Source organism: Bufo bufo, chromosome 2 (genome assembly GCF_905171765.1).
Source record: "Bufo bufo chromosome 2, aBufBuf1.1, whole genome shotgun sequence".
Lineage (NCBI taxonomy): Eukaryota > Metazoa > Chordata > Amphibia > Anura > Bufonidae > Bufo > Bufo bufo.
In genome coordinates this window covers 478,201,284-478,217,750 of record NC_053390.1, presented here as the reverse complement: position 1 = coordinate 478,217,750, position 16,467 = coordinate 478,201,284, and the positions used below count along the sequence as shown (strand labels likewise).

General features: G+C 42.1%; 1 protein-coding gene across 1 annotated transcript in view; it reads right to left on the bottom strand.

The window, feature by feature from the left end:
• Positions 1-16,467, bottom strand: part of LOC120990939 (protein unc-13 homolog A-like) — a 2,175,961-nt gene that overhangs the window by 1,126,300 nt on the left and 1,033,194 nt on the right. Inside the window, exon 23 of the mRNA XM_040419831.1 lies at positions 4,428-4,496. Within this exon, the coding sequence (XP_040275765.1) occupies positions 4,428-4,496 (69 nt within the window). The remainder of the gene's footprint in view (positions 1-4,427; positions 4,497-16,467) is intronic.

The following is a 16,467-nucleotide window of genomic DNA, read 5'->3' as shown; positions in this document are numbered from 1 at the left end:
GCCCCGTGACGTCACCAGGCATTGAGCATTATAATGAATGGAGGCAGCCGCTCCCAGTATGGTAGTTCACTGTCTGCCCAAAAAAGCGCCAACCAATAACCCCAAAAAAATAGAAAAACACTCATAAAATATATCCAGTTTTATTAATATATAAAGTATACACAAGAATAACAAAAGGCACACGGTCATGGGAAGGCGGGGAACCCAGTGTGACGGGGAGATAATCCCACCCTCACATGTACCGCCCAAACAGGGAGACAGACCAGAAAATCCGGAAATAATCAACCACACCCTAGGGGCCCAATTGTAGATGTCCGTACATACCGTATGACTAGATACAAGCCCAAATTGATGGAGATGAATAGTATCTACTACCCCTCAGTGCCGTGTCAGAATAACATATGAGAAACAGTGGCCATCAACCAATTATCAAAGGCAAGTGGTCTGGTCACAGCTATACAGGTAAAAATCAAAGCAAAGACACAGCAGTGGTAGGCACATTACAATGATTACTGTTACATAATCACATGAAAAAACATAGGAATGTATCAATTACCCATAATGTGTGGAAGCACCGGATGTCTGGGCAGAGCGATACCTCAACGCGCGTTTCGCCAGGAAAGGCTTTGTCAGGAGGTAAGTAAAATGCACAGGTGTCAGTCTTAAATAGTGAGGTCAAAACCAGATAATAGTAGTGCGCATGGTGAATGAGGAGCTGACGTCAGGGGAACGCGCCGCCAGTCGCCAAAGAGCCACGTATACTGCGCTCCATGCGCCGCACGACCCAACCATCGGGTGAAGCCGTGGGCACTGGCAATGCGCCGCACAACCCCTCTAGCCTGCTCGCACAGCCCAGGAGCACGCCCCACTCGACTCTGAGGCGACCATAAAGGAGCGCCCCCATGACGTCATATCACAGCGCACCAATGGGATGCGCTCATACCTGGTGGAGGTCATAAGGATTGGACAAATAAAAAAGCCATTGAGATACTGTCTCGGCACCTCACATGAAATTGATACCAATTCTATATGTCAGCAGTAGCACCCTAAATATAATCAATTCAGTTCTATATATCGGCACCCTACACATAATTGATGCAATTCCATATATCCATAAAGTTATTTTAAATTCTAAACATCAATTTTAGTTCATGTGTAAACATGCATAAAATGCAATACACATGCATATTAAAAATAGACGACTTGCATATTTATTTGTTCAATCCTCCTGACGAAGCCTTTTCCTGGCGAAACGCGCGTCGAGGTATCGCTCTGCCCAGACATTCGGTGCTTCCACATATTATGGGTAATTGATACATTCCTATGTTTTTTGATGTGATTATGTAACAGTGATCATTGTAATGTGCCTACCACTGGCGTGTCTTTGCTTTGATTTTTACCTGTACAGCTGTGACCAAACCACTTGCCTTTGATAATTGGTTGCTGGCCACTGTTTCTCATATGTTATTCTGACACGGCACTGGGGGTAGTAGATACTATTCATCTCCATCCATTTGGGCTTGTATCTAGTCATATGGTATGTACGGACATCTACTATCGGGCCCCTAGGGTGTGGTTGATTATTTCCGGATTTTCTGGTCTGTCTCCCTTTTTGGGCGGTACATGTGAGGGTGGGATTATCTCCCCGTCACACTGGGTTCCCCGCCTTCCCATGACCGGGGGACTTTTGTTATTCTTGTGTATACTTTATGTACTAATAAAACTGCATATATTTTATATAAGTGTTTTTCAATTTTTTCGGGGTTATTGGTTGGCTTTTTTTGTTATAATATTGTACACTAGACCCCAGTATATTATATGTATGGTCCTGGAGTTCTCCTATTGGCTGTTCTAACTATAGTTCACTGTCTGCCTCCGTTGCCTCTCTGCTCTGCAAACACTGAGCGCATGACAGATGCCAGAGAGAGAGCAAGGAGGAGTTTCTGGGCGTACATATGGGGGAGGAATATGAGGCAGAAGGATGAATATGTATGAGGGGGCGGATCGAAGGGGGAGTGAACGTTCTGCTGGATGCATGAATATGTATGAGGGGGCGGGTGCAGGGACGCAATTTTACACAGGAGAAACCAGGAGATGCCGCTCTGCATTGGGAACCACAGTGCAGTGCGGCAGGAAGTGAATGAACAGATAAACGGATATGTAAAAGATCTGTTCAGGACTGTAGGAGCCATGATCCAGTGTAAAAGCTACCTCAAACCACCTTGGGAATATAGACTCAGCTACTAAAGGTGAGTAAGAGGTTTTAAAAAAAATAAGTTTGATCCCGGACAACCACTTTAAGGTGTGTGTCCCTTTAGCTAATTGTAATTTCCTCTGGGGGACAATTGGGTTGATGATCTGGCCAACTTTCATGCTACTCCCAGGCAACCGGACTTCTATCATTTTATAACGTGTTAAGTTCCATTTCTTTTATCCTTTTTATTTTCAAACTGTTATTTTGCACATTGTATTTGCATGACATTGTATTTTTACATTTTGATAACTATGTTTTGTACACACTGTCCTGTCGATATTAAAACTTCACTTTAATAAGAGCCTTCATGTGTTTTTAAAGAGGACCTTTCATTAGTTTAGCCCTAGTCTATTTATGGTCTTACCTTATAGTGCGGCCCCCACTGATGCCATGGCACTTTTTTTTTCCCAAAGACCCCTATGTTCGTCCACTCATTAATTTTGGCGCCTTAGATTATAATTAGCCGACTTGGTTATACTAGGCGGAGACTCGCAGTTTTGCTGGGGGCAGTTCTATTCTCCCTGGCTGTGAGCTCATCCAATCAGAGCACACTGCTCTTAGCCAGGGAGAATGAGGTCTTTGGAAAAAAAATAAGTGCCATGGCATCAGTGGGGGCTGCCCTATAAGGTAAGACCATAATTACACTAGGGCTAAACTGATGAAAGGTCCTCTTTAAAGATTACAAACTGTATTAACTCTGTGAATGCTAGAGCGAATAGTGGGTTTGAGAGGGTAATTGTGAGTTACTTAACTTTAAGGCATCTTGTCGCCTAATAAAAGTGATGGCAGCCAAGATCCCTTAGATGTGGATACCAGCTGAAGGGGAAAGATTTAGCATAACCCTATGGCTCAAAGTAGCAGAGTTGGGAGGTTACCGTTAAAATCTGGGTGACCCTTTGAGATCACATCCTGAGTAGGGTTGAGTGAAATGAAGTATCCAAGGTGGACTTTGATCCGATTTCAGGGAAAATTTGATTTGCCATAAAACAGAATTTCCTTGTGCTTCGTGTTAACAAATCAATTTTCCCTGAAATGGCGTAAAAAAACATACTCACCTCATCCGTTTGAGCGCGAAGAGGCTGTCGTGGCCATCTTGATTGAAGATCCTGCACAAAATCTCATGACGTATGATGTCACCAAGCACCGCACAAGATCTTCAATCAAGATTGCCACAGTGGCCTCTTCACTCTCAAATGGATGAGGTGGGTATTTTTTTTCTTTTTTTGGCCTGAAAGGTCTCCATTTTTACATTATATGCACAATCAGATATGAATGCGGCATCTGAGGGGTTAAATGATGGGGGTGGCACAATCACATTCCCTGCCATTGCAAATGCTACTTACAAAGAAATACGCTTCATGATGAACTAATTAATCACGAAGCAAATTTATTTGTGAAATTCAGCTGAATGGAGGATTTCATAACGTCGCTCAATGCTAATCTTAAATCTTAAGTCGTGATCCTGACAGATTGGTTCTAATATTTTTTTATTTTTTTTTAAAGGAAAAAATACAAAATATTAAAGAGATTCTCCAATAAAAAATAATTAGTAATGAATAAAAAATAATGATAATACATAAAATTTGTATGTTATTGAAGAATGCATTATGAATTGTAAAGGGCAGTGGTATAGCTGTGGGCTATTGGGTCATGTGCCCTGGGTGCAAATATCTCTAAGGGACCACTAGCAAGTTTTGTATGGACCCCCCCCCACTTAGTTTCCCAGTACACACGAGTCAAACATTCCCAGGCAATGCTGAATGCAAAGTGCAACGCTCCAGATTTCTGATAAGTTTATGATTTTTTTTTTTTTTTTTTACTAAGTAGAAGAAATTTTAATAAAAGAAAATATATATATGTGAACAGGCATAAATATGGTCCAAACAACTGACATAAATACATTAATAAATCTCCCCCATACAATTCTAAGTCTGTGGTTTCCCTCATATAGTGTATTATAAAATGGTCTGTCTCTGCTTGAAGTCACCATTAGGGGCATTTAGGCAATGACCTTACCTGACAAAAAAAAATGATGAATTGAAGAGGACTATAATTTTTACCTGTGCATGTAATACTCTTACTTATTCTTTAATTTGGGCTGGGACAGAATTCATATTTACGTTTTTTTATTTTTTATGTTTGTACATATCATAAAACTGAATTTTTTTCTTACCCGGTACATTGAAAGGTCAATACGCAATGAGTTGTGCAGTTGATCAAGCAGCTTCACAAATCTTTCCTTCTATTTAAGAAAATAAAAATCACATGCTTTAGAAGGTAATTTTTCATTTTCATGAAAACTATCAATATTAACTTCCATATTAAGTATTTCTCCTATAGGTGTATCTCAATAAATTAGAATATTGTTGAAAAGTTAATTTATTTCAGTAATTACATTCAAAAAGTGAAACTCATTCTATACATTTATTAGACAGAGTGATCAATTTCAAGTGTTTATTTCATTTAATGTTGATGATTATGGCTTACAGCTAATGAGAAACCAAAAGTTAGTATCTCAGAAAATTAGAATATTATATAAGACCAATTAAAACATAAATGTTGGCCCACTGAAAAGTATGTACAGTATATGCACTCAATACTTGGTTTGGGCCCCTTTCGCATGAATTACTGCATCAATGCGGCGTGGCATGGAGGCAATCCGCCTTTGGCACTGCTGAGGTGTCATGGATGCCCAGGTTGCTTTTATAGCAGCCTCCATCTCGTCTGCATTGTTGGGTCTGGTGTATCTCATCTTCCTCTTAACAATACCCCATAGATTCTCTATAGGGTTTAGGTCAGGCGAGTTTGCTGGCCAAACAAGCACAGTGATACTGCAGTGCACTCCTGGTGTAGAGTACACAAATGGTGGAATTATCTGAGCTAAATAGGTTTTCTGGTTTTCGAAAATACATTTTAAACTACCCGATAGTGACATTTTGAGTTGATACTAGGAGGTCCCAAAACAGGCTACAGCTACAAAAAGTGCATCTCTCACTCTCTTTCTCTCTAGAGGACCCAGCACCTGTTTTCAGATGAAAGTAAAATTGGCATTTCATTTGGTCTCAGAGTCTGGAGGAAGAGTGGAGAGTCACATAATCCAAGCTGCTTGAGGTGCAATGTGAAGTTTCCACAGTCATTGATTGTTTGGGGAGCCATGTCATCTGCTGGTGTTGGTCCATTATGTTATACCAGGCATCCTCAAACTGCGGCCCTCCAGCTGTTGTAAAACTACAACTCCCACAATGCCCTGCTGTAGGCTGATATCTGTAGGCTGTTCGGGCATGCTGGGAGTTGTAGTTTTGCAACAGCTGGAGGGCCGCAGTTTGAGGATGCCTGTGTTATACCAAGTTCAAAGTCAGCACAGCTATCTACCAGGAAATTTTAGAGTATTTCATGTTTCCCTCTGCTGACAAGCTTAATGGAGACTTGGCACCTGCCCACACTGCCAAAAGTACTAGTATCTGGTTTAATACCCACGGTATAACTGTGCTTGATTGGCCAGCAAACGCGCCTTACCTAAACCTTATAGACAATCTATGGGGTATTGTCAAGAGGACTATGAGACACCAAACCCAACAATGCAGATGATCTGAAGGCGGCTATTAAAGCAACCTGGGCATCCACAACATCTAAGCAGTGCCACATGCTGATCACTTCCATGCCACGCCCCATTGATTCAGTAATTCATGCAAAGGGTGCCCCGACCAAGTATTGTGTGTACACCATACACTGTACATACTTTTCATTAGGTCAACATTTCTGTATTAAAAATAATTTTTATATAATAATCTAATTTTATGAGCTACTGGGGACATTTATCATTGTTTCTATGCCACAATTGTGGCGTAAAAAAGTTTCAAATTAAGGCGCACAGCATCTGCGTACCATAATTTGCAACTTTTTGTGTACTTTTCCTGAATGAAAAGGGGGCATGGCTTAGCTGAAGGGGGCCTAACTTTGCGCCGCCCACCGCATTTACTATAACTTTCGCCAGAAAGTGGCGGAAGTTATAGCTGAAGTCTATGCCAGCCTGAGGCTGGCGTAGACTTCACTTTCTGGCACATAGCAGGGCAGAGGTGCACCCGATTTATTAAGAGGCTTCTGCCTCTTAACAAATCAGGCGCATCTCACGTCAGTGCAGGGAAATCAAGACTGGCGGATGGATCCACCACGCCAGCCTTGATATATCTCAACCACTGACTTTTGGCTTTTCATTAGCTGTAAGCTATAGTCAACATTAAAAGAAATACATGCTTATAATAAATCACTCTGTATGTAAATAATCTATATATGTTTTTTCTTTTTTAATTGAATTACTGAAATAAATAAACTTTGATATTCTAATTTATTAAGATGCACCTGTATATTATTTGAACAAATAAGAAATGAACTCTAATAAAGTAATAATTTAGGCATTTCAACCCTAATTTCAAATTGTAGATTTTCACATATCAAACACATTTTGCAAGTTTTGTAGAAGGAAAACTTCTTTAATATGCAGGACAGCTGAAGATAAGGGAAGCTCCAGCTGCATATGGTGCAGATTTGAGGGCAGACAATCTGCATGAAATCCGCACCAAAACCACCGCTTTTTTAAAGTATTTTTTGGTGAGGATTTAATCCAGATTTCCTACAGATCTCACCCTTCTATTGAAAAGAGTATTATCTGCAAAAACGCAACACCAATTGACATGCTGCAGGATTAAAAATTCACACAGCAGATCAATTTCCGCACCTAAGAAAAAAGCAAAGCGTACATGAGATTTGTTGAATCTGGTACTGTATTATGCGTTTTTTTTTTTTAATCAGTCATTTTTTATTGGTATTCAAGGGTATACAAACATCAAAGCAAGATATTGATCAGCGTTTCTCACATTAGGTACAAGTAAAAGCATACAGTTACATTGTTTGCATTGTCATTCCAAACTCTTTTAGACATTTTTACAGGGTATTTTGTCAGAACATTGTTTCAAACAATAAAGGAAAGAGTACAAAAGTACAAACATAAATATTAGCTATTAGTACGGTTAGAGGGTAATCCTCCAGTTCACTTTACTGTACAGTGTAAACTCTTTGTGGATATGTGTAGTACTCTAAAACATAGTACTAGAACAGACAAACTATCACTCTCCGAAGCTCCATTAATGGGGTGATCATTTATTTCAAGCCTTCAGTTATGGGGTGAATCTGTGGTTATTGTGCCAAGGGGAAAATGTAGACTCCACTCGAGTTCTGGACGTTACAGTGGGAGGTAATGTTCTTTCATAACGGCATGTAGTGTTAAGGGCCTGTATGACCTCTAAAAATTCAGAAGCATGTACTTTCTTCCAGTGGCGTGTGACTACTAGTTTGGCTTGTAGTATGATGTGGCCTATCAAAGATCTAATGGTAGGAGGGAATCTCTGCACTCCTATAAATAGTAGCGCCAATGCAGGGGACGGTTTTATCCAAATAAGGCTGAGTTCCGATATTAATAAGACCTGTTGCCAAAAGATGGTTAGCTTTGGGCACGACCATAGAATATGGTGTAGAGTTCCTGTCTGGTTTCATTCTCTCCAACAGGTTGCGGGTACTCCCGGGTAAATATGGTGAAATTTCTGTAATACCAGCGGTGTATCGTTTTCACCTGAGCTTCATAGTGTGCAGTGCATTTGAAAGGGGTTGAAAGAAAATGCAAGGCCCCCTTCAGTCCTCTGGGAAGGTTTGTTGCAGCTCTGCTTCCCATGCTCTCATCGTGTGTGTCTTGTGAAGAATGTCTGTCTCCAAGGAGATCATAAAAGTAGAGTAATGGTTTTCTGTGAGAGTGTGGAGTTTGCAGTAGTTTGATTGTGTCACTGTTGGCTCTGGGGGAGATCTAAGGATAGGGCCCAAGAAGTGTTGTATTCTCAAGTATTTGTAAAATTCCATATGAGGAATCAGAAAAGTGGATCTAATGTCCTTAAAGGACTTCATGTTTTACCCTCCACTAAGGTAAGTCCCAGCAACCGCCAGGATGACAGATATAGGCCTTCAATAGCTCTTTCTAGTAAGTATGTTGATGCGTGTGACACAAGGGTGGAAGTAGGTTTACCTGTCGTCGAGTGTAGTTGTACCTAGAGTGTTCTTGTGTGGTGTGCAGAAAGCAACTCCTGTTTGGAGGCCCCAGTATACCAAAGCATTCCAATCAGGTGATCCTTCAAGGGACCTCCCTCATATTTCTCTATTTGTACCCACGTTTTTTTTATAGTCGGGTTACCACCAATCTGGTAAAAAGTAGAGCCCTGTGGCCTTATAGTAGTCCTTAATTGAGGAAAGTCCAATGCCACCCTCTTTTCTTTAGGAGAGAATGGGCTATTCTGTCGCTCTCATTGCCAAATATATTTATTGAGAAGAGCCTGGGCTTTCTTAAGGAAAAACTCAGGCATGGGTATGAGCAATGTGCGGAATTTATAGATGATCTTGGGTAGGGTCATCATCTGAAAAGAAGCAACTCTACCCACCCATGAAAGATCTTTCATGCTAAAGCTGTTGAGATCTTGTGCAATTACACTTAATAGGGGGCTGAAATTCTGCTTATAGAGAAGAGAGCAGGGCGAGGTGAGATTTATACCCAGATACGCGATCTGTACGTCTTTTCAATCCCCCGTGGAAATGTGTATAGTGAGCGCTTGTGATTTTGCTTTGTTTACTTTGTAATATGAAAGAAAGGCTTCCATAGCGTGATATGATCGTTTATGCTTTCTCCAAGGATTGTCTTGGATTTGTCAGGGTAAGGATAATATAGTCAGCGTACAGAGTGATGGTATGAGTATTAGGCCCTATTCCTTCCACTTTGAGTGAATTCCTGATCCACTGTGACAGGGGCTCCAGAGCGAATCTAAAAATTTGTGGGGATAACAGACAGCTTTGTCTGGACCCATTACTTATGTCAAAGCTGTCAGAAACCACTCCATTTACAAACACTTTAGCTGATGTGGAAAAGTATAGGCTAATTATTGCATTGAGGATCTGTCCCTTGAGGCCGATTATTTGAAGTGTCGAGAATGCGAATGACCAATGAAAACAGTCAAAGGCTTTCTCTGCGTCTATAGTGACTGCCAGTAGAGGAGTGCCTTTGGATTCTGCATAATTGAATATATTTAGTAGTCGTCTAGTGTTATTTGACGCCTGCCTACCTTTAATGAAACCCGCTTGGTCTGCAGTAATGAGTGAGGGCAATAGCGGGGCAAGTCTGCCAGCAAGCAACTTGGCGAATATTTTAATCTCAGAATTTAACAATGAAATAGGGCGTATATTTGAGGCGTATAATTTACTTTACCTGGTTTTAGAAAAGTTACTATGAGGGCTGATAACATTTCAGTGGGAAATGGGGTTCCATCTGCTGCTCTTTGGAGGAATGCTGCCAGGTATGGTAATAAAGTTGGGTGAAATAGTCTAATACTCATTTGATAGTCCATCTGGGCCTCGATATTTCCCCAAAGCAAGGGCGTTAATGAGGGTTCCAATTTCCTCGCCTGAAATAGGTCAATTTAGGGTTGTCAATTGGGATTCTGAAAGGGAGGGCAATAAGGCTTGTTCCAGGAAGTGCTTCACTAATTGGGAATGGTTTTCTGGGAGATTGGTGTTGTTTTTGAGATGATTTAGACCCTCATAATAGAATCTAAATTGAGCCGCTATCTCCCTAGATTCAGTGAGTTTAGCTTTTGATTGGGGGTGTAAAAGGAAAGGGATTTTAGACTTGGCCTGTTGGGCTTTCATTTTTCTTGCTAGCAGCCTGCCCGCCTTGTTTCCCTGTGCGTAGTATCAGGATCGTGTACGTAAGAGTGCTCTTTCATAATTGTGTAACAACAAACCTCACAGTTTATCTCTGTCTAATCTAATCTCAAGAGATCTCTGGGTTGACAGCTGAGTTTTATTTAGTTTTTCCAGGTCCCTAAGTTACTGGCGGGAGGTATTTACGTCTTTCTCTCTAGTTTTCTTTTACAAATGGCCAATTTTAGTAAGAAGCCTCTCAGGACGGCTTTGTGTGCCTGCCAAATGGAAAAAGGGTCAGAGACTGATCCTACATTAAATTGAACGTATTCTTTCAAAGCATTATCAATTTCCTTTCTATATTTAGCATGATTTGAGATGTATGTATTGTTTCTCCAGATCGGATTTGGTTGGGACTGGTATTATTCTGCTACAATTATAGTAATGGGAGCATGGTCGGACCATTGGATTAGCTCTATGTCTGTGTGGGTAGTATGTAGTAAGACATTTCTGTCCACTTGGAACATAGCTATGCGTGAATAAGAAAAGTGGAATGGTGAAAAATAAGTGAAGTCCATTTCTGAGCTATGTTGCGCCCTCCAAACATCACAGAGTCCCTCTGGGTGTATAAAGGAGGAGAGATTTATGTCAATTTGGCGGGTGGGATTTGTGGAATCAATAGAGGGATCCAATTATGATATTAAAGTCTCCGCTTAGGATAAGCTTGCCCTGTCTTACAGTTTTGATTTTCCTCATCAGTTTATTCAAGAATGAAATTTGGTGGACGTTTTGGAGAATAAAGAATCACTAGGGTGTAGGTGATGTTAATTGCACTTACCAGTATTAAGTAGCAGCCACTGGCCACTGTGTTCCTGACTGCTATGAAAACCCCTCTACATTTTTTACTATTATGGGAATGTATGATGTGTGGATAGAGGCGGTGCCTCACGCTATTAGCATCTTGTTGTGAATAAGGCGCGATTCTTGCACACATACTACATCTGCTTTCAAAATCAGCGCCTCTCTCCACACATAGAACCTCTTTTGGAGGGCAGTTGAGTCCCTTGACATTAAAAGACATCAGGTTAAGCCTCATGGAGGCAAAATAATTGCCCCATAGTGCGCACAGAGGCCTCAGAAAGTGGACAATAGTGATGAGCGGCAGGGGTCATATTCAAATTCGCAATATTTCGCAAATATTTTGTAGAATATTAATAGAATATTCCCAAATTCAAATATTCGTTATATTCTAAAAAAAAATTACTCGAAAAATTAGCAAGGTAATGATCGTGTAATATGCGAATATTACGCGATCAATGCAGGCGTGGGCCAAAAACAAATATATAGCACTATAGAATATAGTGCTGTATATTCGTTTAGAATATTCGTCATTTTTTTTCCCATCTGAAGTTATGATTCCTCCCTGCTTAAGTTGCTTGTCAAGCAACTTAAGCAGGGAGGAATCATAACTTCAGATGGAAAAAAAATGATGAATATTCTAAAAAATAAATATATAGCACTATATCCTATAGTGCCATGTATTAGTTTTTGACCCAAGCCTGTATTGATCGCATAATATTAGGATCACATTCACCTTCCTGAATCATCTCAACCCATCATGTTTCAGGGTGCAGCACAATAAGCTCTCTTACAAATCACACAGTCATCTGCTCTTCCTCTTCATACATTTGCTTCTAACTTCAGGGGATATCTTTCCTAACCCCAGCCCTCCATTTTCTAATTCCAATCCATTCTCCATCTCCCATAGAAACCCTATTAATCTCAAACATTAGTTCTATGTCCTCTCTTCGCTCTCCTAATGGTGTGCTCTGGAATCCACTGACTTTGTGTAACCAGCTCCTCTAAATTCACAACACCTTTCTTACTAATTATCTTAACCTGCTGGCCCTCACCGAAACTTTGATTCAGTAATCTGACACTTCTTCGCCTGTCGCTCTTTTAAGGTGGCCTACACAGTTTCACATACGCCCAGATCAGACAACAGACATGGAGGTAGAATTGGCATACTTATTTCCCCTCAATGCACTTTCCAGTCCCCCAGTACCATCGCTCTTATTCACATCTTTTGAGAGCCATACCCTCAGACTCTTTCATCCTCTCTCTGAGTGTCAGTTATTTACTGACCCCCTGGCCCACTCCCCCAGTTCCTGGGTCACTCTGCTGCCTGGCTGGCACACTGCTTGTCTTCCAAACTACCAACTCTCAATTTGGGTGACTTCAACACCCCCATAGACATCCCTGTCTGCCTCTCAGCTTCTTACCTCCTGTCTTAGACATTGACAACTTTTAAACTCTAAGATGCAGAAAGACCGTAACACACTTAACCTGGTCTTTTTATGGCTCTGCTCCATTTCTGACTACTACCTCTTCTCTCCCACTCTCTGACCACAACCTACTCTCCTTCACTGTCACAACTCCTCATCCATCTTAGCACACTCCTACTTATCACACATTCAGAAATTTACATACCATTGACACTAAGAAACTTAGAGAGTCTCTCTACAATGATCACTGTCCCGAATCCCTTCCCTCTCATGTCTTGAACTCTATACTAACACTATAATTACACCCTTAGAAGTGCCCTGGATTAAGTACAGATATATCCAAGCTAAAATCGACTGACAACACATGTCAGTGTTATCTCGGTTATGTTGTGACAAAAGCCATTGAAGTCCATTAAAAATTTAGTTAACCTTTTCTTGCCATTCTTTACCTAATGTGTTAACTATTAAGTTCAGCTCAGCTGCATCTGTAGTTCCTCTACACTCTAAAACAGATACAAAAGCACGGGAAGAAGTATATAGTTGGGTGTCATCGACAGATGATCCTGGAAATCAAATCTGCTGACAGTCTGTCCAATAGGGACTGTGTAGAGAGAAAAGAGGAGAGGACCTAGGACTGAACCCGAGGAACCCCAACAGCAAGAAAAAGAGGATAGGTCATAAATATCAGATCAGTGGGGGGGCAGACTCTTGGCAACCCTGCCGATCAGCTGTTTGAAGAGAAAGCATTGATTGTGTGCGTTGTGACGGTGAGCAGGTGTAATCATATGTCAGCTGTTGCATTCACTTCTATGGGACGGCTCCTTCCTATCCAACTGAATACTACAGAGCCATAACGTTGAACTGAATGGAACAGCTACATTGTACTTAGAAACATAGAAGATCTGTAACATCCCAGAGTTACTAAACTCTTTTTTCCCGCTACTATTTGTTGGTAACATGTGCCTTGTCATCTAATATGCACAAATGTGCATATTCTAAGCCTGTTACATATATTTTGCTGTAATTTTCATGTTCACCAGCAGGTGGCAGCAATGTGTTACCAGGAACTTAGTTCAGTTTAGCATATCTAGACTGGAATAGTTCATTCCAGTTTAACTCCCCCTCTTGGAGATGTGGAATGTTCCCACATCCTGCCTCATGGGGAGGGAAGGAAGTTACAGTTAGTGTGCCAGCCACCCCGGCTAGGGAAAGGCTGTGCTGGTAGGAGCTCCCAGTCCTAGGGATCCAACCCAAATCTTGTCTCGGCTGAGACCAAAGATCACCATTCCCAGTCTGAGCCCTTCATCCTCAGCTGGTGGAAAGCAAGTGTAACATCCTGGAGTATGTCACTAAACTCTTTCTCCCTGCTACAACGTGTCAGGTGCATATGTATTATCATCTTGTGTAGTCTAACATTGCATTTTCCGTTATATGTATTTTCTATGCCTGTTTCATATATTATGCTGTAATTTCCCTGTACACCAGCAGGTGGCAGCAATGTATTTAGCAGGACCATAGCCAGTTTAGTATTGCTAGACTGGAATAGTTCATTCCAGTTTTAGCTGCCCCTCCTCTGTGAGCAGAAGTGGGCTGGTCCCATGTCCTGCCTCATGGGGAGGAAAGAAAGTTCTAGTTAGTGTAACAGCCACCCCGGCTAGGGGAAGGCTGTGTTAGTAGGAGCTCCCAGAAACAGGGATCCCAAGACAGGATCGAGCCTCGGCTGAGGCCAAGATCACTCTTCCCAGCCTGAGCCATCAGCCTCAGCTGGTTGACAAGAAAAGCAGCCATCTCCAGCCTCCAGGGAGAAGCATTCCCTGTGAGCCAAGCTGTGAGTACATATCCAGAGACCAGGAGAAGCCAAATTCCTCCTCAGCTAGTCAGGCACATATCAAGCAGAAGACAGACAGAGCAGAAGATAAATACCTGCCAGACTCTCCGGGCATATAGTATAGGAGCAGAAGAGGCATTAACCCCTGCCATACATTGCCAATACCTGCTGGGACCTAAAAAATATTTCTGTACTCATATGGATTTATGCTGCACCCATTAAGTAAAGACAAGTTGGATCATATTTCCTGTCTGGATCTCATCCATTCCTCAATTACTCCTATTAACCACACAATTTATTGCAAGTGAGCCAGGATCCAGGAGTCCAGCCGTACCCAGGTAGGAGACACCGTTGACATTACACAGAGACATTATCTCCCTCTGGCATTCCTCAACTGGTACGTGAGTTGCAACATCTTAAAGGGCCCTGAGACTATAACCTGTGCACATTGCAATTGGCGTCACAAACTAAAAACCATTAATTTTACGCGAGTGTGCATTAGTCACAATCCGGCTTACGGCACAAGCATCCACCTCCAGAACTCCAGGAAGAACCATACCCTGTGAGTATAACCGAGTACCATCCAGAGACCAGGAGAAGCTAAATTCCTCCTCAGCTAGTCAGTCCCCAACACAGCAGAAGATAGACAGAGCAGAAGATAGTAATTCCTGCCACATATTGCCAATACCTGCTGGGAATCAAGACTATTGATGTATCTCATATGTATTACTGCTGCATCAAGTAAAGACCAGTTTGAATTATATTCCAAGTCTGGATCTCATTCATTGCTACCAAGTTCCTCAATTACTCCTACTAGCAACACACTCATTTATTGCAAGTGAGCCAGGATCCAGGAGATCAGCCGTACCAAGGTAGGAGACACAGTTGATACTATTACTGCTACCACACAGACATTATACCACTCTGGCATTCCTAACCTGGTATGTGAGTTGCAACACCTTAAAGGGCCCTGAGACTATACCCTGCGCACACTGCAATTGGTGTCACGAACAAAAACTCTTAACTATCATTTACACCTGACCCAGTCATTGCATATTATAGCGTCAGTGTGCATTATTCCAATCCGGCTTACTGCAGATTGACAGCAGAAAAATACCACTTGGTCCATCTACAGTAGTCTGCCCTTATATTCTTTCATTTTGTTATCTTAGGATAGACATATGTTTATCCCAGGCATATTTCATTTCACTTACTGTAGATTTCCCAACCACATCTGCTGGAAGTTTGTTCCAAGTTTCAACCACGCTTTCAGTAAAACAATATTTCCTGACATTGCTCCTGATCTAATCCCCAATTAATTTCAGATTGTGTCCCCTTGTTCTTATGTTTAGCTTCTTTCCCTCCTGAACCTTATTTAAACCTTTAACATATTTAAAGGTTTTGATGATGTCCCTGTCACGGCGGGGAGTGGGGGAAACTCCCCACCATGCGGTATCAAATGGATAACGGGTAGCTGCTAGGCCAGGACGCCGGGATCAGGGAGCAGGTCACCTCTTAATGCGTCCCTAATTCTGACCCTGACTCCTAACCGTATGAGCCAACCCAGATGGTAGGAGGGCTCATACTCCGGAACCTCTGGGCCCTACTAACCCTCAGGAAATTCCTGGACTAGGAGCAGGGTAAGACTACCTGTTCCTCCACAACATGGACGAACAGGAGTCTCCGCTGGCCAAGCTGCAAGGAGAGGGGAACACATACAGCATATGGAAATGGCAGGTAAGTGAAACCAGTACCACACCTACCTGCCACAGACACACTGACTGGAACCCGTGCACAAGTGCTGATGTCCACACCAAAGGACACAGCACACACCACAAACGACACAGGAACCCAGGACACCATAGCTGCAATAATGTGAGACACCACAAGAACATAATCTTAACATCTATGACCACAAGGGTGGCCTTCACTGGACAGATGACATATGAAGACCAGGAGGATAATTCCAGCATACACCATGGCTGGAGTACCCCTCAGCTTCAGGCATCCAGCAGAAGCTAAATAGCCCAAGCAGCCACACCCACACACACAAACCCAGTGTTAACACACTAGGAAGGGAGTTAACCCTTCCAACACCAGACAAGGGAAGGAAGCCACTTAAAAGGGGAAATGCACATACAAGCATCCCAATCCACATGTTACCACCAGCAACAGCATGCGTGGCAACCATGTCCCGGCAATCACCCAGAAGGCCGAGACACTGCCACCGCATGCACACACAGCAACACGTTGCTGTGGGCAACCGCAAGTGAAGCAGTGTCACAGCGCACACCATAGACCGTTACAGTCCCCCTTTTCCTTCTTTCCACAAAGCTATACAGATTAAGGGGGTCATTTATCAAACTGGT